The sequence below is a fragment of the Engystomops pustulosus genome, chromosome 1 (assembly GCF_040894005.1).
Source record: "Engystomops pustulosus chromosome 1, aEngPut4.maternal, whole genome shotgun sequence".
NCBI lineage: Eukaryota > Metazoa > Chordata > Amphibia > Anura > Leptodactylidae > Engystomops > Engystomops pustulosus.
In genome coordinates this window covers 240,063,628-240,087,068 of record NC_092411.1, presented here as the reverse complement: position 1 = coordinate 240,087,068, position 23,441 = coordinate 240,063,628, and the positions used below count along the sequence as shown (strand labels likewise).

At 40.8% G+C, this 23,441-nt stretch overlaps 2 protein-coding genes across 4 annotated transcripts in view; one reads left to right on the top strand and one right to left on the bottom strand.

Annotated features, from left to right (window-relative positions):
• Positions 1 to 2,127: 2,127 nt before the first annotated feature.
• VPS37A (VPS37A subunit of ESCRT-I) lies at positions 2,128 to 16,020 on the bottom strand. Its single transcript, XM_072122214.1, has 12 exons — positions 15,670 to 16,020; positions 11,966 to 12,040; positions 11,673 to 11,787; positions 10,191 to 10,291; positions 8,466 to 8,661; positions 7,548 to 7,618; positions 6,876 to 7,003; positions 6,722 to 6,780; positions 6,575 to 6,643; positions 4,945 to 5,088; positions 4,771 to 4,851; positions 2,128 to 2,557 (listed from the first exon to the last, which is right to left on the bottom strand). The coding sequence occupies exons 1-11, from the start codon at positions 15,774 to 15,776 to the stop codon at positions 4,771 to 4,773; spliced, it is 1,146 nt and encodes a 381-aa protein (XP_071978315.1). The 5' UTR covers positions 15,777 to 16,020; the 3' UTR covers positions 2,128 to 2,557.
• Positions 16,021 to 16,045: 25 nt separating this feature from the next.
• The window catches only part of CNOT7 (CCR4-NOT transcription complex subunit 7), a 29,794-nt gene continuing 22,398 nt past the window's right edge, over positions 16,046 to 23,441 (top strand). For 2 of the 3 annotated variants that reach the window (XM_072122244.1, XM_072122228.1), the window contains exon 1: positions 16,046 to 16,216. The gene's annotated coding sequence lies outside the window, so the exon portion shown is untranslated. Of the gene's footprint in view, positions 16,301 to 23,441 lie in introns of all 3 variants that reach the window. The other variant, XM_072122237.1, reaches the window with a different exon arrangement.

Below are 23,441 nucleotides of genomic sequence, written 5' to 3'. Positions count from 1 at the left end.
TAGTAATCCCACCCATTGAAGTAATAAACGGGAAATATTAGACTAACCATCTATCCACAAGGACAGACGTGGCTGTTTGTTTTTTACATTCCAGAACACTTTATAAGACTAACTCCTAAAAGTTATACAAGTTTCAAATACCTTATTCTTGCTATTAGCAGTCTAAACTAGGGGCTACCTTAAAAATGATTTGTGGCCCCTTGACACCATCAATTCCTGACCGTTCAGTATTTTTATAGGAACATAGCGGCCAAATGTCATACAAAAAAAATTATATATATATACTTGGGGGAGATTCATCAGGAATGTCAGATCAGAACTGTTCTAGTTGCCCAATCAGAGCTCAGCTTTTATTTCCCCACAGCAGCTTCTAAAATACAGCTGAGCTTTGATTGGTTTCCATGGACAACTAGAACAGTCTATCTCAGACACTTCTGATAAATCTCCCCCAATGTTCCTATGAAAACACTGAGCTGCCAGTGGCAAGGAGAGTGGCTGTGGTGTAGCATTTCTTCTGGGAGTTTTTCTCTAGAATTTTATTTTCCTCAAAATAAAACATAGCTTATTTTTTCAAGTTTATTTAGGTATCATTGCTTATTTTTGTGATATTTAAATGTCATGATCTATGTTTTTTATTTTGTGTTAAATATTTTTTGCTGTTATTTATATGCAGAAATTCATTTTGTGGTTTCAAACATTTTAAACGATGTTGTCAAGCAATATTACCCTTATTGTGACTATATCAATACAAAATATGTATGTAAAGTAGTCTATTCCGTAATGTGTAATTAAAATATTTTTTTAAACACAATTCTATTGTTTGTGTGTGTATGTATGTATGTATATATATATATATATATATATATATATATATATATATATATATATGTATGTATATATGTACCTTCAATGGAGTCTGTTTACTGTACACTTATGAAACGTCACACACAAAGGTGATAGATACAGGAAAATATGGGTGCTGTATTAAGTGAATCTGTATCTTCACATCTGAAAGCAACAGTGCCAGAGACCCAAAGGGAACACAACAGTACCAGAGACCCGAAGGGAACACAACTGTATGCCTCATAGTTTTTCGTTTTCGTTCAGATGAAACTACTTAAATGAAAGTCCAGTGGACCCAAGATCCCGCAGTCAATGGGATCTTTGGGTTCTGTAGCCGACCATCAGTTAAAACATTCTGCAACAAATGATCCAAGTATAGAAGAGGCACCAATTCTTTGAGGGACGTTGATGCATTGTGCAACAGATTAATTTTTCATAATTGTCCCCCACTGAGTTTCAGTCAGACAGCAATTTTCTTTATTCACCAAACAAGTGCAACATTTCGATAAACAGTCTTCATGATGAAAACATGACAAAAAATGCTACAGTTTCCCTGAAACTCAATGAGGGACATATATTTATTCAGTTTCCTTGCAACACTTCTATGACAGCCTTTAGAGTGGCGCTGTCTGTCAGATTTATTAAAGTGGCTTTGGTGGAGCAATTTAATAAATAAGTCAGCAGTGCTTGCAACTTTAAAAAAAAAAAAATCATAAAAAGAGCAAACGAAGTAAAAGAAAAATGCATTTTAAAAAAAAAAGGGTCACCTGGCTTTACACTAGCAGTGTTTCTGTGTTTAAATCACTATTATTGGTGTGAAAAGGTCAGTGTATTTTGTTTTTTGTGCTTACAAAATTGCATAAAACCCCAAAAGCAATTTTTTTTGCCACTTCTTGATGCCAAAAAGTCAAGAAAATCCTATGAAAAGTGTCCCTCAGTGAGCGTTGCTGCTTCTTCATGTAATAGTGATGGATCTGCTCTATCCCAGGTTAGGGGGAGGGAAGAGAGCAGCTGTACAAACTCCTGCCATTATGTCAATGTGCAAAAAGTACAAACCCAGCAGATTCCCTGGAGATTATAGTATTTGCCTCATCCCATTTACTGAGCCCTAGTACAAGGTGCAGCCACTGATACAGGCCAGATATTGTCCCGTAAACCCCTCGCAAAAAAGGGGGTCATTATTATGTTCAATGGTAGTAAAAATATTTGGTTGAAATGTAATGTAATTTCTTACCATCTTGTTAAAACTAACATATCAAGAAATAATTCAATTCATGGAGGAACTTCAGTAAAAAGAAAACCACAAGAAGTTTATTCCTTTGCTTGTGCTGGCTATATTTACATGACATTGTACACGTCCGGGAAGGCACTGTATATGTACAGGAGAAGAGCTGACAACAAGGGGACATGAAAACACTTGTTCATTTATGGAATAAAAGGCTCAATTCACAGAAATTAAGTATTTAATATAAATCATTCCAATATGGGTAACAGAAAGTAAAAAATATATTAGAAGTATCCTTACAGCAGATACAGAGCTTCTCAGGTCAATGTGAAATGAACAATGGTAGTTAAATTGTACAAAAACTCATCTTACCCATAATCTAGCAATAAAACATAATACAATCAATGTTACCTTCCAATCATAAATACAAAAAATGTGCTTCCAGGGAATCAACAACCAACGTCTCCTCAGTCCATTTTTCTACATTACCTAGAGAATAGGAAGGTAAATGAAAATAAAGGGACAGTTCATAGGAATTAGAGATTCAAAAAGAAGTTTACACAATACTTGATGACTGTAAAAAAAAAACCAGAAAGCTCAACAACAACAAAAAATAAAAATGTATGAAGCATGGAGTGCAAGATTTATTTGGATCAAACATAATGAAAGCTCCAGTATCTACTTGTGTATAAGCAGAGTTTTTCAATACACAAGTATATAAAAAAAAGAAACTTACATACTTACCTTCTGGAGCTCCCCGATGCTCCGCGTGGCTTCTCTTCATGTGTAACAGAGCAGGAAGAGACATGTCCATGCACTCTACCCGCCGGCACACACTATGATGCGGCGGTGTTGCCACTGCTGACAAAAAAAAGAGTGCGCCAGCAGGCAGAGCGCATGGACTCGTCTTTATCAGCACTTTACACATGAAGAGAAGAAAATGGAGGAGCAACACAGAGCATCGAGGAGCACCGGAAGGCGGGTATGCAAGGCTTTTATTACTAGGGGAGGCTGTGACCAATGCATTTCCAAACCTAGGCTTATACTTGAGTCAATAAGTTTTCCCATTTATTTGTGGCAAAATTAGGTACCTCGGCTTATACTCGAGTTGACTTATACTCACGTATAAATGGTATATAAATTTGGTAAGGCTGCAAGCAGAAAGTTACAATTCGTGTTGAGCGGACCCAAAAGTTTGGGTCATTTATATGGTTGCCGCCATCTTTGGGAGGATTGTCACTCCCCAATGGCGTCTTCGGGAGCGATGACCGTCCCCAAAATGGGTGTAACTGGCTGCCGTCAGGGTTTAAGTACCAAGTACCCAAACATAATTTTAAAATTTGGATTTACTAGTTACGAGTCATCATCACCACATATGAAACTAATTTCACCCCCTCCCTTCCACTTAACAGTTGGCCAGGAATAAAAAGAAAAAAAACTTTTTTAATTTAATGGTTGGGGGTCCGGTCAAAATAATAAACCACATCTACAGCCACACACCTTTTAGAGCAGGGGGTTTCAGGCTGTAGCAGGAGGGGTTACTAAATTTATATAGGTTTTATTATGTTTTGATGTTATTGTGGGACGTTTTCAACAATACCATTTTGGGGACTATGCAACCTTTTGATCACTTCACCATCGGGAATAACAATATTTATATTTTTATGGACTGGGTATTTTGGGATGTGGTGATACCTAGTATGTTGTGGTTTTTTGTTTTAACCCTTTTTCCACTTTTTTTTTTAATTAGGGAAAAAATATAGTTCTATATGTATTGGGGGCTTTGGGAGAATTTTAAATTTTATTATTTAATTTTTGTATGTGTCTTTTTTTTATTAGTACTGTAATGGGACATGAACAAGTGACAATAACCATGTGTTGCGGTGCATTAAAGGGGTATTCCCGTCTGGGCATTCACATTCAGTTTCACTAATCTGCCATATATAAACATTTCTTCAATTGGATGTTATTAAAAAAATTGTTCCTGTGTGAAGATAATTTCTCATAAATGTAGCCATGTTGTCCCTTAGAAACGAGATGGCTTCCTCGGTTACGACCACGTCACACTCTGGCAGAGGTGGCTAGACATGCGCTATTGAGTCCTGCCTGACCACCTGGCTTCAGCGATCATTACTACAGGACGTCTGTGGGACCTGCAGTAACTCCCGGATATTTCATATACAAAAACCTTTTGTTTCTTTATGCATTTCCCTCCAGCAGAGGTGGCCGTATCCGAGGAAGCCATCTCGTTTCTAAGGTACAACATGACTATATTTATGAGAAATTATCTTCACACAGGAACATTTTTTTTAATTGAAGAAATGTTTATATATGGAAGATTTATCAAACTGATTGTGAATACCCAGACGAGAATACCCCTTTAAGATGACAGGCAGACTGGCCAAGCAAGCAAGAGTCCAGACCTGGGGACATTCATTAGGTCCCCAGCTGTCCATCAGAGAAGACAGGAGGAGGGAGTCCACTCCCTCAGCATGTACGTAGATCCTGCAGTGACAGCATTAACTGTGGGATCTAAGGGGTTAAACGGTTCGGATCTGTGGGGGCTTGGCTAACCTGTGCAGAAATAAGGCTGGGTTATGATTTGAAATATGTAGAGGGGAAATAGATAACCTGTTTTGCCCCATTAAATCTGATAAATGACTGTATGGCATTGTGTATGTGCACCCAGTGTATGGTCATACCTATAGCGGGGCATGGTACTGACTGTGCAGGGATATGGACTGTTGCAGCTTCTCTTCTTTAGCTCTTCTACTGTGGCAGCACTGGGGGAGGAAAGAAATAAAACCATATTTAGTTATAAGTAATGTATAAAAGAAGGGACAGATATATATATATATCACAGCACCGACACTTACCGTTCTCTTCTCCATAAACAGAGTTAAAAAATCGTCTATTTCTGTTTTTCCCTCAAGGAAATTTTCTGCAATATTGTCAGACTCCTCTTCCGCCTCATGAGCAGCAACTTTTAACCTGGCCTGTAAAGCGCTGAGACTGCAACTCTGAGAGGAGGAAACATATAGAGGGAGATTTATCGTGAGTCTCTTCGAGCAGACCTGTTCTAGTTGCCCATGGTAACCAATCAGAGCTCAGCTTTCATTTTCCCACAGCTGTTTATAAAATTAAAGCTGAGCTCTGATTGGTTTCCATGGGCAACTAAAAAACTTTTACCTCAAAAACTTAATGATAAATCTCCCCCACAGACTTTATAAAAAAGCCTCCAATAACACAACCGTACAAAATCTAGCATATATTTATAGTATGAGATCTCAATATAGCCCAAAAAGGATGATTTTTCAAATTGTAATGCATCTGTAGTAGATTGTTCATCAATATGATGGATGCCGGCAACAAGTCATAAATGCAATGTATGAGAAACTGACTGGAGATTTCTTTGATAATTTTGGGCAACTAGGGATCTTATTGTGCATCTTCTGCAAAATACACAACCAAGGGGTGATTACTAAAGGTACAAAGGAAACCAATGCTCAACAGAAACATACATGCTGCAGATATGTTCACTTTATGCTGTATTTGTAGCCCTTATGGCTTGTACACCACCACTGTATTAAAGGTGCTCTATGGGGATGATATATCACAAGAGTCTGAGGTAAAACTGTTCCAGTTGCCCATGTAAACCAATCAAAACTCAGCTTTAATTTTATAAACAGCTGGGGGAAAATGAAAGCTGAGCTCTGATTGCTTACCATGGGCAACTAGAACAAGTTCTGCTCTCAGAGACTTCTGATAAATCATCCCCTATAAATAAATAATAATTTAATCGTAGCCATCCACATCCTGAAATCTGTTAATCTTGCAGAAATTTCCACTTGTTTGAATGAACAATAAACTCATTCATCTGCATAAAACCACCTTGTCACCTCCAAGCGGTATTTTCTCAGTACCATATTTTTTGGACTATAAGGCGCACCAGATTATAAGGTGCACCATCAATAAATGCCTGCTAAAATGTCTAGGTTCATATATATTAGGCGCACCTGATTATAAGGATGACTGACCAGCAGGTGGCAGACCTGTGCACAGATCAAGGCAGCAGTTGTCTGTACAGTTCATATATAAGGCACACTGGACTATGAGGCGCACCTTTGATTTCGGAGAAAATCAAAGGATTTTTTTGTGCGCCTTATAGTCCAAAAAATACGGTACATGGAAGTATTTGTAAAGACTTACAGCACTATCCTTTTCCTATAATATTTGCATTTTTAAATCGTAATCTAGACAATAGATTTAAAATCCTAAAGAGGTTGAATTATTAATATGAATAATAATCCACCCAGCTTCTTAGACAGCATTTTTTTCCCAACAGAAAGTCGCTGTGACATTACTAAAGAGAGTTTATTTGGCCAAAAATGTCTCGCAATCCAATAAAGAGACTTGTATTAAAATTGTAAGGCGATGTAAAGACATTCAGTATGCCATGAGGAATAAATCCTGCTACTTTCTCAGGTAAAGCCTGTGCTCTGGTACCTCACTCAGCTCGTGCTGTCGTTGCATCTTCTTTTCAAATGTTGCTTTCAATTGTGTCAGAAGCTCATACTAAAAGAGAAAAAACACAACAATAAGAGAACCTACAACACTACATCCGCTGTGTCAGCCACGAGAACCGTCACCCACCTTATCTAACAATATCTGACGCTTTGACTCTAGAATCGGCTCCATTTGAAGATTCTTTTCTGGAAGAAAACCAAAAACAGAAACATTTCTTATGAAAAAGTTAACATACAACATTAGTTATAATAATCTGATCCGGCCCATCTCCGATTCGTACTTGCCAGCTCCTCGATATTTTTCACTAGGTCCTCTTTGTCGGCTATGATCTGTTTTAGCTGTGGGAGATTTACAAACTGCTCCAGTAGAACATCCTCTTGTTCCATCATTTCTGTGAGTTGCGGCGCACTGACAGATAAAGGGAAGCCATTAGTCAGCAACACTCATATGGAAATGTACATGAAAGGGGCTGTTCAGAATCTGAATCTTTTTTATGGCCCCCAAGTGATGTCAAAATAATAGAGGTTCTCAGATGCAGTTTGGCAATTGCCACTGAGCCTCTGTTGACCAACAAAGGCTGTCATTGTTGGGAAGGTTGAGGCGTGCGCCCGCTACCGCTGGTGGCTGCGTCCCATATTCAGCTGTAGCGGGTGACATTGCTGACGCTCAATATACCCATGGTGGGCAGTGGTGACAGGAGGTGCCACACTGGATCATAGCTAAGTATATTTCTTTGTTCATTTAAAGCACACTGGGCCCATGAAAAAAGGCAGATTTTGGGCAACCCCTTTAAACTAAACAATAAAAGAAGCTTCTGTCAGCCTCAATATTCATAGGAGTGTAGGCCAGTCCTAAAGAAATGGATGCCTCTAACAATTCAAATGACTTCTGCTATTAATACACACCAACATACAAATATATCAACCTAGGTAGATTACAGAAAAATAGATACCTCAAATCTGACAGCTCAGGAAATGTATCCGGGAGATCAGGCATCTTGTATGTAAAGCCATTCATACCCACCTAAGAAATACAGAGAGTTACTAACAGGTTACTACACTAATTACGGGGCTGCCATCTTGGTCCAAGTTGTAATTATCACAGATTTGCTTTCCAAGAGCAACGTGGACATTATTAGCAAAATACTGTAAAGTTAATCAGAATAACTTCAAATAGGAGAAAGTTGCTGTGCAAGGGGGTAAAGCTGTAGGTGGGCCATGGGATTTCTGTGTGGAGTGCAAGTTAACCCTTTATACAACTACATGAGGAGTTGACTACTAATAAGAAACGTTACTAGGGTAAGTATAAGACAATAGGGTCACCCATATTATACCTGCCCCGGTAAAGTTCTTTTGCCATCAGGAGACCACTGGACTTCCTGTGTCCTGATGGCTTTTGATCGATGGAAGGGACAGTGCAGACATTACCGTATGCCCATGCTCTTTATGAGAACCACAATTATATCAGTGGTTGGAGTAGCGTGTAGATGTCAGTGGATAGAGGAGCATGCCAAGGATAGTGGTTATCATGCAGTGGACATGCATAAAGTAATGACCGAGTCATGTGACCCGCATTTTTACATAAACTTCGCCAGGGTAACTACTATACGAGTTACCCTATTTGGGTCTTGTACTTAGCCAACACATTTAAATAGAAAAACAAACTTCGATCCTATGTAGTAATGTAAGATTTAAGTAGTAAGGGAGTGTAGTTGGGCCATAGGATATCACAGAAGACCTAATGGAGGCTCACAATTCTACAACATCGATGTTACACTACTATGTGTTTTACAAATAACTGCAACTATTAGAAAAGTTAAGCAGAGGATTTCCTGAATATTATTGTTTCCTGCGCATGGCTGTGCACTTACTTCAGAAGTGGGGACGGGTACAGGCAGATCAGTGATCAGGCCGTATGCGGGGGCAGCAGCTTTGGCAGTGTTGTAGGCTGAAGGAACGGCTTCGGATACTGGCACTGATCTATTGGTTTCTTGAGTAGAAAAAGGTGGAAGAAAGGGAAAGCCTGTATGAGGGTAAGGAGGTCTAACCGCAGGATTGTTGTACAAGCTGAAAGACAAGAAAGAGTTCACAGTTATAAAATAATCCTGGATAAATTATCCATCAGTAAATGCCGTGCCTTACAATGGACAGATCCAAGCTGGTACCAGCACTGACTAATACGGACCTCCTGTAACAACAGTGTCAACAAGAGTTTGTTGTTGTCTACACTTGATCTCGGTCACGGACATGTGTGCGCACAGGAGGGCATGGAAGGATACACACGTCTAACACACAGTCACCCTGCAATCCTATTAGAATACCAAGGATGTTAATCTGCAGATAAGGTTATTGACAGGCTAAGTAAGGATGAAATTTAGCTTCCTACTCCCCGGGGGTCCACAAGATTACCATCAATCTTCCATTACTAGAGGAGCAGCTATAAATAAATAGGATATAAATGGCCGCACTAGTTTACATGGCAACTATATAGTGCCGGTAATAACAGAGATTTACATTTATGAGAGATTGTATTATATATAAGCCAGTACAGTACATTGCAATTCTGGATTATTCACTGGAAATTGGTTCTGATGTAGAAATATGAAGTTTTGTTACAAGCCAATAAAGATGTAAGGCAGTGGATGCGAGACCAATATTAAATGGCCACCAGCTCCATGTGGTGCCACTTACAGTGCTTTTCGGACTATAAGGTGCACCGGAGTATAAGGCGCACCTTCAATAAATGTGTGCTAAAACGTCTAGGTTCATATGTAAGGCGCACTGGAATATAAGGCGCACCTAATTATAAGGATGAATGACCAGCAGGTGGCAGACCTGTGCACAGTTCAAGGCAGCTGTTGTCTGTAAGTACAATTCAAATAGAAGGCGCACTGGGCTATAAGGAGTACTATAAGGACTATACGGTACCTTTAGCAAAGACAAAGGATCAAATGACCGCACCTGCAAGACATGTCAGACCTGTAATGCTTCAGATTTTCATTTCCTTGAAATCTACCCTCAAAATTAAACAAGATAAACTAGGGATACTTAGGCCCCTGGGACACAATTTTTTATGGCTACTGCTACTATACCATTTTAAACAAGTAGCACTTGGCCATATTCACTCCAATGGCAATAAAGTCATTAATTTGAATGGCCAGATTGCCCACCGTACAGTGTCGGAGCTGTGCAACTTCCTGTGGAGAGGGGGAAGGTTAGGAGCGCCATTCCCTACTGCGTTATGCTGCGCCTCGGTACAGCCCAGACAACAGCACGGCTGTCATAGATCTAGGCACTGTGACATTTGTTATCCATGGCCTTCTTCCTTCCTTCATTATTCTCAGGAGCCAGGAACCATGAGTAACTGTCCCTGGTTTATCATTATGGATTTTGATGCTAGAGCTCCTTTAGGATAAGCATGAGCACATAAGTGCAGATCACATGCTTACACATTTTGGAGGGGGGTTGAAAGGTATTCTGCTGGGTTGGAGACCATGGATGTAGTGAATGGGTCCTTGCCCTTTACTAATAAAAAAAAAACTGTAAGGATGAGAGACCAGTCAAACACTGAACAGAACTACAATATCATCACTTACTATGGGAATGAACCGGATGTTGGAGCCAGCGTTGGAGGGTTCTTCCAAAACTCTTCTAGTAAATTCTGAACTATTTTTCCAAGATCTGAGTGCATAGTAAACTAAAAATAGCAAAAGATTTACATCTATTATTATACCATAACAAACACCCAATCACCTTCTAGAACAGTGATGGCGAACCTATAGCACGGGTGCCAGAGGTGGCACTCAGAGCCCTTTCTGTGGGCACTCAGGCCATCAGCCTAGGACAGAGTTCACCAAATCCATTAAATCTTCCTGCAGTCCTAGGCAACTTATGAGATGCTGCTCTCAGCGCTATTTCACAGCGACACTTCATTGACTGTTTGGAACTGCTTGAAAAGTGAGAGGTGCATTAACTTTGGAGGTCATCCTAGTGGGCCCACCATTCTTCCTAAACAGAGAGACCCTGGAAAGAAGCTACAATGATAATCTGAATTTGTCCTCCTTCCTTCAACTGTATTAGTGGTCTCATGGGGCCGATACAATTGAAAGATGTGGAAGAACAGGTAGCAATAAGTTGCAGCTTAAAATGCCATGTTGGCACTTCACGGTAATTAAGTGGGTTTTGGTTGTAGTTTGGGCACTCGGTCTCTAAAAGGTTCGCCATCACTGTTCTAGAACGTACAAACGATTTCAGCCTTTAAGGAGGGACCAGAAATAACAGAGGCAGAAGCTGATGGTTCCAGATCCTGGCAGAAATAAAGATTTGTGTACCATGTACAAACTACCCCGCTCTTCCTGCTATATTTCATGCTGCCTGTATATACAACTCTGGAAAAAAAAAATTAAAAGACCACTGCACATGTTTCCAGACCGGAAAACCTTTGGAATGTAATCAAGGGGAAGATGGATAGTCACAAACTATCAAACAAAGAAGAACTGCTTACATTTTTTTGCCAAGAGTGGCATAGGGTCTCCCAAAAGCAGTGTGACAGGTGGAAAGCATGCCAGGACGTATAAAAACATCAGTATTTTTTCTAAATTTGCTGCAAATAAATAGAAAATTTTGGAAACATGTTGTCAGTAGTTTAAATGATAGAAAAAAAATGCACATTTTACTCAAAATTTTACCACTTTAACTTTATTAAGAAGAAAAAAAAAAAAAAGAAACTGAAAATATTGCAGTGGTCTCTTATTTTTTTTCCAGATTCCTCCTGCTCTATAACATACTGCCTGCAAATAGAACACCATCAACAATCTGCTCAGCTCCTTCTGCTCTATAACATGCTGCCTGCAGGTAGGACACCATGAACAATCTGCAGAGCTCCTCCTGCTCTATAACATGCTGCCTGCAGGTAGGACACCATTTACAATCTGCTCAACTCATCCTGCTCTATAACATGCTGCCTGCAGAAAGGCCACTATGTACAATCTGCTCAGCATCTCTATGGCAGTTTTTCCAAGATATCCATTAGAAAAATACAATTCCCTTATTTCATCCCATCAAAGAAAGCTCCTTACGTTATGTACTAAAGGACATGTCACGTTAGTGCCTTGCTTGTCCACTAGGTGATGTCTTATAGGTGGAAAGACAGTGACAATCGGTTTGTCTTGAGGAAACTGCTGAGGAAGCAAACTGCAACAAAACCAAAAAGTATTACAGCAAAACATTATATTTTATTACATTTATATCAAACATTTTATTATCTTTTTTAGGAAAATATACTGAAATATCAGAAATAAAAAACATTTAGGCAGTGCACAGCTATTTTCGCAGGATGACGCCACCACAAGGTCATTATTGTGTTACTTACATGTTTATGTTGATGGTTAGGTTTTTGATTGTGACAGGCAGTCTATATTCCACATCTTTCTGAATTTCAGAAATACTGTTAAAAGATTAAAATAAAAAAGGGTGTACTCAATAATAGTCCATAGTAATTATACTGGGGTGTATAGACATCTTCTATCATAGTGTTAAAAACCTATAATACTGAACAGCTGGCCAGAACAATAGAAGAGGACTGAAGTCTGGCTCCACTCTTGGTGTAGTGGTCAGCCATGGGAACTACAGCTGAGTTCCTGTACACCGGCCACTACACTGAGAATGTAGCGGAAATTTTTGTACCCAGAAACTACCGGCTCGTTGGTGGTGGTCTTGAATGTTGAACCCCCACTTTGCTGATATTAATCTATACAATGGATAAGTCACCTATATCCATAAGCTGGGAAACCCTTCTAAAGATTAGGGTTTCCTCCGGGTCCTCCCACACTCCAAAACATACTGGTAGGTTGATTAGATTTTGAGTCCCATTGGGGACAGGGACTGATTTGGCAAATTCTGTGCAGCGCTGTGTAATCTGTAGGCCATATATAAATAAAGGAATTATTATTATTAAAGAAATTGCCAAGCATCTACTGCCATTTATCCACTTCCTGGTAACCACTTCCATATGGGTGACGGTGGTAATAATCTTATATTTGTTATCCATGACCTCCTCAGATGAGGCGCATAGGGCCCATATCTTGTGCTTTTTGAAGGGCGATTTGGGACATTAAACCACCGGGCCATAAGGACCTGTGGGTGGTTTAGTGTTCAAAATTGCCCTGATAGGTCCTCTTTAAATAGTATGGGGGGATGAGAGGAAGTACAGGGTACTTTTTTGTTTTGTGTATAACTGAAGGAGCTTTCACACGTGGTGTTGTCGTCTGCATTTTAAAAATCAATGCAAAAACTGCAGAGAGATTTGCCTAATCGAATAGCTGTTAACATTTGTGTTTGCAAAAGCAACAATTAAAACCTCATACATTAACGGTTGCCTTTTATAAACAAATATTTTACCAGAAATTTAACCCCTTTATGACCATGTCTTAAAATGCTTTCAATACGTTTCAAAAATCATGTGGTTACCCCATGTATAAATAGACCCGGAAAAGTCTGTCTTGTTCCCTACAGTGGTAAAGTGCTATAGCTTTCAACAAGAGAAAATCTGGCACCCATTTAACGCTTTGAGGTATCTAGTGGACACTATCTCACCGTCTGGTGCCATGATGATCCATCTAGTTTAGCATGAATATGGAAATTGAACTCTTAGCAGGTGCAGATTTTCAGGTTTTAGCAAGGGAAGCCTAAGATTTATTAAAAGTGCATTTACTACGAGGTATAGACCAGCTAACATATTTGTCACACTGCACTCCATAAAACTTGGCCTGGCCTAAGAAACTTCTGCCTCTATGGACTCTCTTGTATTTACCGTATATTACAAATTGCCTTTAAAGAGGACCTGTCACCCTTAAAAACAGCACTAGGAGCTCCTAGTGCTACAACAGTCCTAGCAGTATTACAATGCTAGCTTTATCTGAAATCCGTGATAAAGCTAGCAGACACTGCCGTCCAGTATAATAATACCGCCGGACCTCTCTCAAAGTGGTTCAGCGTATTCATGAGGGGGCAGTCCAAGGCGCTGCTTCTCCCCGGACCCCCCCCCCCACTCCATAGACCGGCGGTGACTGTTGTGCGTCATGCGGAAGTCACCACCACTAATCCCGCCCCCTCATTAATACGCCAGACTGCTTTGAGAGCAGTCCAGCGTTTCTATTGTACAGCACGGCAGTGTCTGCTAGCGTTATCAGAGGTGTCCGATAACACTACAAGTGTCACACTGCTGCGTCTGTTGTAGCTCTAGCAGCTGCTTACTTAAGTAAGCAGCTCCTAGTGCCGTTTTTAAGGGTGACAGGTCCTCTTTAAAGTTTCAGGAGAAAAGATGAACCCTGAAACCCACTTGTCTCTCAATGAGTGCACAGCTTTCTACTCAGGTGTTACATACAATCTCAGTATCTTCTACCTGTGATAACTCTGTGTCCTATCAAAAACCATCAGGACTGTGCAGAGGTGGAAATCTGAGCCGCCGCCTGCAATGTGCCTAGAGGAAAGTGACAAGTGCTGCCCGGCCCATCTGATGGTGAGTCACACCCGGGTGTTGTCACTGCACGTCATCCCCCATGTTCATGCCTCTATATACACACATTGGATTTTCTATTCTTTGCTTGCTTTAAAATTCAAACTACAAAAACTAATTTTGTTGAAGAGCAGAAGGGGGTATGGAAAACACCTCAAGGTTTATTACTCAGAGTTTTACAATGCGTTATCCATTTGTGTCATACTCTGGATTGGGATTTTTTTCTTTTCACAAAAAGGACCAAAGACTTTTCAATATGACTGTATTTTTAATCTTACAACGGATTAGGCAACTTTAAGTCCCCCCTCCAGAACTTCTCTGTATGTGGAGTAAAAAAAAAAAGTGATACACAGTATTGATCTGGACTAGTAATAAAAGCTTAATAAGAACTATGAAATAAATTACATACAATTGGCAGCAGGCTTTAATTTTACCTGTGACAGCCAGGCTAAGGCCAAGTTAGGTTAGGTTCCAGAATTATTAAATGACAGATTATGGCAGGCAGGAGGAATCTACCATCAGATCTACTTCAGATAGAAGATTCCTTATGGTAGGTTTCCGTTAACAGGAGAGTAAACATATCTTTACACAATTTCCCACTTTGCTCTTTGTTTCTTAATATGTATATATATATTAGAATATCTCTAGAAGGGTGATGCCGTAATTTACTTCAGGCTGATATGTAAACAAAGACTAAGGCTCCATGCACACGTGTTGCTGTTGATTTACTGAAAAGAACACAGTCATGGTTTCCACTGCCCCACATATAAGCCGGCTGACTGAGCTGCAATAAATCAGTGCAGGTTCCTATTCCTGTTTGCAGTCTGTTCTCTAGTGACATCCACACAGGCCAAAAACAAGGGACTACGGGTATGTAGGTTTGTGGTCTGATAAGGACATGTTTTTAAGCAAGTAGGGTCACATTGTATCGCTGTGCCTTTGATGATTCTTATAAGATACGTAGGCATTGCAATTATTTCAGTACTTCCACGCATGTTTTTTGGAGTAGGATCCATCATAAATGTCCTTCACAGACCTCATTCATTTGAAAGTAAGGGGGTCCATAAGCTGGTCATACTATTTGCATCCAGATTACAGCCCCTATAGAGGTATTTGTCACCTGGTCGCGGTGGGAAGACTCTGTCTCACTGCACTGTGACCAAGCCAGGTAGCCAGTGTGCATAATATAGGATATGATATATTATGCCGTATCAGAGAGGTGCACGTTTGACTTTCAATGGAGGGGCAGCGTGTCAGGGGGAATGTCCATAGAGGTCAATATACAGCTTTACCCTAAACGACAGCAGTACAATGGAAAGTTATCACCGCAGAGGCATCATTGGAAAGAAAATGGCATAGGACAATACTGAAAAATAACAATGTGGGACTATGATAACACTGCCTGGCACAAGACATATTCACAGTGAAATTCAAGAATTGCAGATCAGGAACAGAGTGAATGGATTCAAATACTGGGGAAAGTGGCGACTATGTAGATAATCACTGGAAACAACCCTCCCCCAATGTGGGCGAGAGGGCAGAGGTCAGGGGGCACTCACTTGCTATGACATGCCTTGAGAGAGTCGATCTGCCGCTGCTTCTGCTGCTGGAGGCTGGTGAGAGGTGGCAGAGGTCTGCTGCCCTTAGAGGAGAAGAGCCAGCTCATGGTGCCGGGATCCCTGTTGTTATTGTGGTGGTGATGATGAGACAGCAGGCGGCGGGGATAATCCGCTCAGGACAATAACCTCCTCCTCAGGGCACGGGGCACATGTGACAGTGCACGGGTCACACGGCGGGCAGCACAGCTGGCATTGCCCCGCACACACTACAAGCAGTCCCGGCGTGCAGCTGTGTACATGATTATACCAGCGTTGCCCTCTCTGTTTCTCTCTACGGGTCGCGACGTGTGACAATCCCGTGATGGCTCACATCATAGGGGCGGGGCCTCAGACTTGGTTGGCGAGTGACGTCATCGCGAGGCGCCCCCTGGCTGGCGGACGAGTAGTGCCGTCGCGCTGATGACGCACATGATCCAGGAGATTCCTTGTGACCTCATAGAGAGCCGCCGTGACGCGGAGCTGAACTTGGGGGGAGACTTATTTGTTGGTGAGCAGTCACACCATGTGCGTGGTCCAGTGTGGGCTGATAGCAGGATGTGTGTGCATTGTGCATGTACATTGTGATGCTGAGGTGTGTGGCATGTAGTGTACAGGAGCTCTCCTATGAGATGTGACTATAGAGAGCAGTGTTTATAGGGGTCACATAATATACTGCACAACATACTCCATGATCACCGCTGCTACTTCTCTGACACCTACTGTTGAGGTGTTTAGTTACTACTGATAATGGCTGCAGAGCGCTGTGCTCGGCAATCCCCAACACTCCCAATGGATGACAGATCTATCACAAGTGTCTGTGTCTGTTCTACTTGCTCATGGCATCCAATCAGAGCTCAGCTATTATTTTCCTACAACTGTTCATAAAATGAAAGCTGAGCTCTGATTGGATACCATGGGAAACTAGAACAGTTGTGCTCTCCCCTATACACCATACTGTTCTCCCAGTCAGTGGGTTCCATGCAGTCAGATTGTAATGGTTTGACTTGTTATCCTCTATGTTGTGGAAATCTACCATCAAAATCCATCATGATAAACCAGGGACACTTACTCATAGATCCAGGCACTGTGACTGTGGGAATCTTCATATTATTGTTATCCATGGCCTCCTTACTTCTAAAATCCTTATTTTACTATTATGCTAATGAGCCTGATGGACACTTGAGAGCTAGGTTTGTGTGCTCCAGAAGTACGACTTACTTTTATAAGGCTGTATTCACATATTGCCGTGAAAACTGCATTCAAAATGCATGATGGGATTTTTGCTGCAATTTCTTAATTTTAACTGGTGAAAGACCTTTATTTATTTATCAAGTTTCACTTGTAAAATAAAAATCTGGACTAAAAGAAGCATTAACACAGAATGTAGTTCTTCACACTTACAGGAGAAATAGGCATCATGACTTCAGTGTAAACACACCCAAAGACATTGACGGGGGGGGGGGGGGGTGTAATATCACCACTTTTAAGCCCAAGAGCTTATCAGATTGATCATAGTGACCTAGACTGCTTGATGCACCTGGCATATGAGGTGTTAATATCTACAGTTGATTTATAACATTTCTTTTGTTGTAAAGTCATTCAAAAATGTTTGGGTGAACCTTGGTGTGTTAAAATGTACAGATTTTTGAGACTAGAGAACTAGTTGATAGATTTCAGCCATTCCCCGGCGGCTGTAGATTGATGATAATAGAAAATGTCAAAGTCATTGTACATGAGGCCATTGTGCTGTTCCTCCAGACCTGAGTGCTGAGGCCAGGGATTGCTCAGCTGTCACATGAACAATGGCTGGGACATTGACCCCAATAATCTGATTGGACTGAGACACCAATAAGTAGTGTCCTACTGACGGGTACTATTTTTTTTTCCTTCTTTTTTCAATTTAGAAAACTCTTTAGTTAAGGCAGCAAAAAGATTACAGAAGTGGTTACTATACTTGATGTGTCTGAGTACTGGATTTTCTGGACTATTGGGTGAATGCAGACCGGTTTTGTGATGTATGCAGTGCCTGATATTCTAGTATTGCAGGTCAGACTATTTCAGCTCAGTTTGGATACATAAAGGAAGCTCTTGTGCTGGATACTTTTATTCATTTGAATCCTAAAAAATGATTTTCTTTTATATCTCAATGTTTCTAACATTTTATCCTGAGCCATCTGACTTCAGGGATGGCTAATGCTGGAAGTTTGAATTTTAGGGACTTGTAGTCACAGGACTCTGTGAATAGCTTTTGCATAACTAAAATACAAGCCCCCTCAGGTAGGGTGTGAAATGCCCTTTCAAGCATTTCCTCTTTTAAAAGTCTTCTGTTTACCTATAAAAAATAAATCTCCTCCTAAGTCACATGAAATCAAGCAGAAAGGTGTCATATTTTGCCTGAGATCAGTCATGTTTAGAGGCTGAACAGGGAGAGACACAGATGACTCTGTCTTCTGCTGTATAGTACCTGGAGTAATCATTGTTAGGCCTCCTGCACATGACTGTGTCTGTGTGTGGTCAGAACAACAACCGATTTGTGATTTGTGTGTCCTCTTCACAGCCCTTGCCGCAAAAAACATGCAGGACTAGGATTAGTTCTGTGTACACCGGCTCTCACAAGCAAGTCTGAGCCCATATAAATCAACTGAAAAAACACTGTTTGTGTGTGTGATTGTGAGCTTTAACCCCCTAGCGCTCCGCGCCGTAGCTGTACTGCGCAGCTTCCGACGATTAGCGCTCAACGCAGCGGGCTCCGATCGCGGGTGTTTAACCCGTTAAATGCCGCGGTCAACGCGACCGCGGCATTTAACATGCCTTCTGGGGGTCTTTACCCCACGATCGGCCCCCCCCGCACCATTTTCGGGGGGGGGGGGGGGCGATCGCTGTTTTGGCAACTCTGTGGTCCGATCGGGACCCCAGAGAAGTCTGGAGGGATTGCCTTTAAGATGGCGTCTGTGACGTCATCTTAAAGGCAAAGTGTCAGCCTATGCATCTGCATAGGCTGGCACTGCTAATACCCTGCAATACATTAGTATTGCAGAGTATTATCAAGAACAAGCAATCAGATGATTGCTTGTTCATATCCCATGGTGGATCATGTAAAAAAATTAAAAAAAAAATGTTTTTCAATAAAAAATTACTTTATAAATCACTTAAAATGCCTATAAGCCCCAAATCATATAAAGAGACATATAACGCTCAAAAAAGTCTAAATCATAACACAAACCCCACATATATAGTATCACCGCGTCCGTAACAATCCATAGAATAAAACTAAATAACTATTGAACCCATATGATGAACGCCGTAAAAAAAAACGTTAAAAACCCGCCAAAAATTATGATTTTTACCTATTATATCCCACTAAAAATGCAATAAAAAGTGATCAACAAAACATATGTACTCCAGAATGATAGTGTTGCAAAGAACAACATGTCCCGCAAAAAACAAGCCATCAACCAGCTCAGTAGCCAAAACGTAACAATGTTATGCCACTTGGAAGACGGCGATGCAAAAATGATAGATTTTTCCCCACATTAGGGTTTTATTTGGCAAATTTAGTAAAACATAAGAAAAAATATTCATGTCTGGTATCCCCGTAATCATATCGACCCATAGAATAAAGATAACAGGATTACAGGCAGTCCCCGGGTTACATACAAGATCTGTAGGGTCTGTAGGTTTGTTCTTAAGTTGAATTTGTATGTAAGTCGGAACTGTATATTTTATCATTGTAATCCCAACCAGAACTTTTTTGGTCTCTGTGACAATTGGATTTTAAAAATGTTGGGTTGTCATAAGAACCAGGATTAGTAATAAAGCTTCATTACAGACACCTGTGATAACTGTTACAGCTGATCATTGTAGCCTAGGACTAAAGTACAATAAATTACCAATATCCAGAGGTCCGTTTGTAACTAGGGGTCGTATGTAAGTCGAGTGTTCTTAAGTAGGGGACCGCCTGTATTAGGCTATACGGTGAAATCCAGTACAGAATTGATGCTTTTCTACTCATGACCTCAAAAAAAGTTCCTAAATTTTCAACAATAGGTGATACCAACCCCAAAATGGTAACACTGGAAAAAGCATCTCATCCCGCAAAAAAAATGCCATCACATGACCCAAATAACGGAAAAGCGAAAATGTTATAGCCTTCAAAAGGGGGCAACGAGAAAACTAAAATCCTGGCAGCTACAGGGCCCTCCTTCCCTCCTGCGCCTCGCTGTGCCCCCATAACACAAGTAATGGCCACGTGTGGGGGGTCGCTGCACTCAGGAGAAATTGTAGAACAAATTTTATGGTGAGTTTTCTCTTTTTATCTTTTGGAAATGTGTAAATTTTGGGGCTAAATGAACGTATAACCGACAAAATTTGACCATTCTAAATTTCCCCGCCATTTTGATTCAATTACTATGAAGATCTCAAGGGGTTAACAATCTTTGTAAATGCTGTTTCTGATAGCTTGAGGGGTGCAGATTTGAAAATGGGTTGGTTATATAGGGGGTTTTGTTGCTAAATATCTAAAATTTCAAACAGTATTTATCCCCAAAATAGTCAATTCTGAAAATACGGAAAATCGCTATTCGATTTGTAAGCCGCGTGACGTCAAAATAAATTATCCAGACATTTCAAAAATTATGAAAATGTAAAGTAGACAAATGGGAAATGTTATTCTGCAAGTTATTTAGGTGGTAAATCTATCTGCCTGAAAACGCGGTGATTTTGAATTTCGAAAATGGCAAATTTTTCTAAAAATTCATCATTTTTTTTCTTTTTTTTGTAAATAAACGCAAAACTTATCAGCCAAAATTCACCACTAAAATGAAGTACAACATGTGGGGAAAAAACAATCTCAGAATCGCTTTGATAAGTAACAGTGTTCAAAAGTTATAACCGTATAAAGAGACGCAGGTCAGAATCTAAAAAATGGGACTGAGCCTTAAGCTGTAAAATGGCTGCGTCCTTAAGGGGTTAAAGGACATCTACCACCAGGATGAAGGACAATAATAATAATTCCTTTATTTATATAGCACTAACAGATTCCTCTACCTACTACCTACTGGTATTTTTTGGAGTGTGGGAGGAAACCATAGGACCCGTAGGAAACCCACTCAAACACAGAGAACATGCAAACTCTGATGCAGATGTTGACCTGGACAGCACTGCAAGGCTATAGTGCTAACCACTGAGCTACCGTGCTGCTCTAGATGGTAGACCAAGCACACTGGCATACTGGTGTGTGCCCCCTCTGGCAAGATCCACTCTTCTTTTAGCTTCTTATGTCCTCTTTTTATGGATAGAGATCCTGAAACGGAGCTTCAGTTTGACTATTCTTAAGTTGTAGTGCAGAGGGTGTATTGAGACCCACTTTAACATGTTATTTTGTTCCTAGTTCTTCATGGTTATAAGTGAAAACCACGACAATAGGGCACCATGTAACACTGTGTGTTTGACAGAATCCAGGATGGAAGGTCCCAGCAGAGCCGCATGTCACATACCCCTGTATATATTCTGTATACACCCTGCTTATACATAGGCTATAGGATCAAACACTATGGGATGCAGAGGTCGCATTAACGCCTCACCATGCGTCATAGACGCGTGATGAGGCGCCATTACCCCCCAAAGTAATTGCCATGCGTGTGGTGTGTGCGCTGTGTGAGTGTGGGGTGTGCGCTGTGTGAGTGTGGGGTGTGCGCTGTGTGAGTGTGGGGTGTGCGCTGTGTGAGTGTGGGGTGTGCAGTGTGCGCTGTGTATTACCGAAATTTTCGTACTCCTCCTCGGGTAAAAATACTCCTCAAAAATGTTGAGAGGAGTATTTTTACCCTTCTGGAAAAATGTTAGTGCGACCTCTGATGGGATGGGTCTGCCTGTGCTATAATACATGAGCGCTTTATATACAGTGAATGTAATAATCTGTGTAGAAGTCAGGAAGAATTGTGCATGTTGCATCAGTTTCATAAGTGGATCATTTTTCACAGCTACATGAAACGCGGTGCATGCAGAGACTTGTGGGGAAAATACTCCTGATTGAAGTCTATGGGGGACACTGCATTACACTGTGATCAAATAGTGTGTAATTGCTATTGAATATATAGGCCACAGTCACCTGTTTTCTTCTTCTTCTTTTTTTTTTTTTTTTTTTGCATGAGAAAAACTTCTTCAAAACTTGTAGAAATGAAATGTGAAAAACTGAACAAAATCTGATGGAAATCGGTAGTTTTTCACTGGTGAGACTCTAAGTCTGATGTGGTGTATGTGGATATGGGAGACATACTGGTGCAATATTCAGTCTGTAATATAACTATGAGTCAGTCATTAGCTCATGTTATAATGCAATAGTCACTTCTCCATAATACAGTGCACAGACAGCTTACATGTGTGCGCCTTCCTGGCTAGTCAGGTATATACAGACTGGATAACTCCTCTATAGACGGGGCCATCTTATCAGTATCCTTAGGAGCGGTGCTAATACAAGGTGCTCCTGGTTAATGCGCTTTATAAACAGGATGCACTTGTGTTCATATTTCACTCTTCTGAACTCACATCTCTATTTTAGCCCCCTTAAAAAACAAACAGAATGATGTCCATGTTGTGCTGCTCTCTCTTTTTTTCCAGTTATGGAGTTTTCTGTTCTGAAAGTGTTTGACAATAATCTTTCTTCCTAGAGGTGGAGTGGGTGGAGACTAATGTCTGTCTGTCTATGCCCTCAAGCTGAGGCCAGTTAGCTTGCCCACAGATCCCATGATGCCTTGTGTTCTCTACAAGTAATTTGGCATTAAATTCATTTAGTTTCCCACAAGTAAATCCAGTGAACATGCACAGTGCACATACAGGATGTATATGGTGACTAGTAGTGATGGGTCATTTACGAACGAGCTGGCTCTTTCACAACTATGTGAGCTGGCTCACTTCAGTGAACCGATGGTTCACCACACCCCCTTTAACCAGATAAAATCAGTTAAAAGCGGTGTGGTATGGGTTGACTGACTGTCTTGCGGCTGCCTATTATATATTTAATAGGGAGCCGTTCAGGAGCTAGCTCTTATTGGTGAGCAGAGCCTAATGAGCCAGCTCACTAAGAAGAGCCTTAATTCCCATCACTAGTAACTAGCTTGGCAGCTTCCAGCACATGGAGGAGCAGGGAACATGTAATAAGTGTTAGAAATCATAAGTACACCAGTTACATGTAGTGTATAGCCTGTGCTGTGTGAGCACTAAGGGTTAATAGCTTATCTGCACAGACCTGATACTGCTGATGACAAGGTGAGGGAGGAGTGCAGCATGAGGTGCAGAGAGAAACAGAGAAAGTTCTGTAGAAACACAGACTGGGATGGGGGGACTGATGGAGAACAGGGGAGATCTTGCACCTCACTATTCTGTGCAGGAGACATCTGTATCCACTGTCCCAAACACATCCAGCCTGCTACAGACAGAGAGAGAGAGCTCTGTCCCATGAACAGCAGCAGCCCCTTCCCTCCCAAGAGTCTAGATTTGTTTATTAGACAGCATCCAGATCTTGTCAGCACAGGCAGAGGAAGGGGCTACTGCAGCACTGAAGTAATCTGAGGGGTATAGCAAAGAAACTTCTGGATATAAGTAACAATGATAATAGGCAAAGATATTCTACATTCTAAGAGCTATTGATTTGTGGTAAAAAAGCAACAGCTTTACTGTTTTTCTTTCAGGAAAGCAGCTTCTCTGTGCCTTTTTTCTGCTGCTTCTTTCTATAGTGA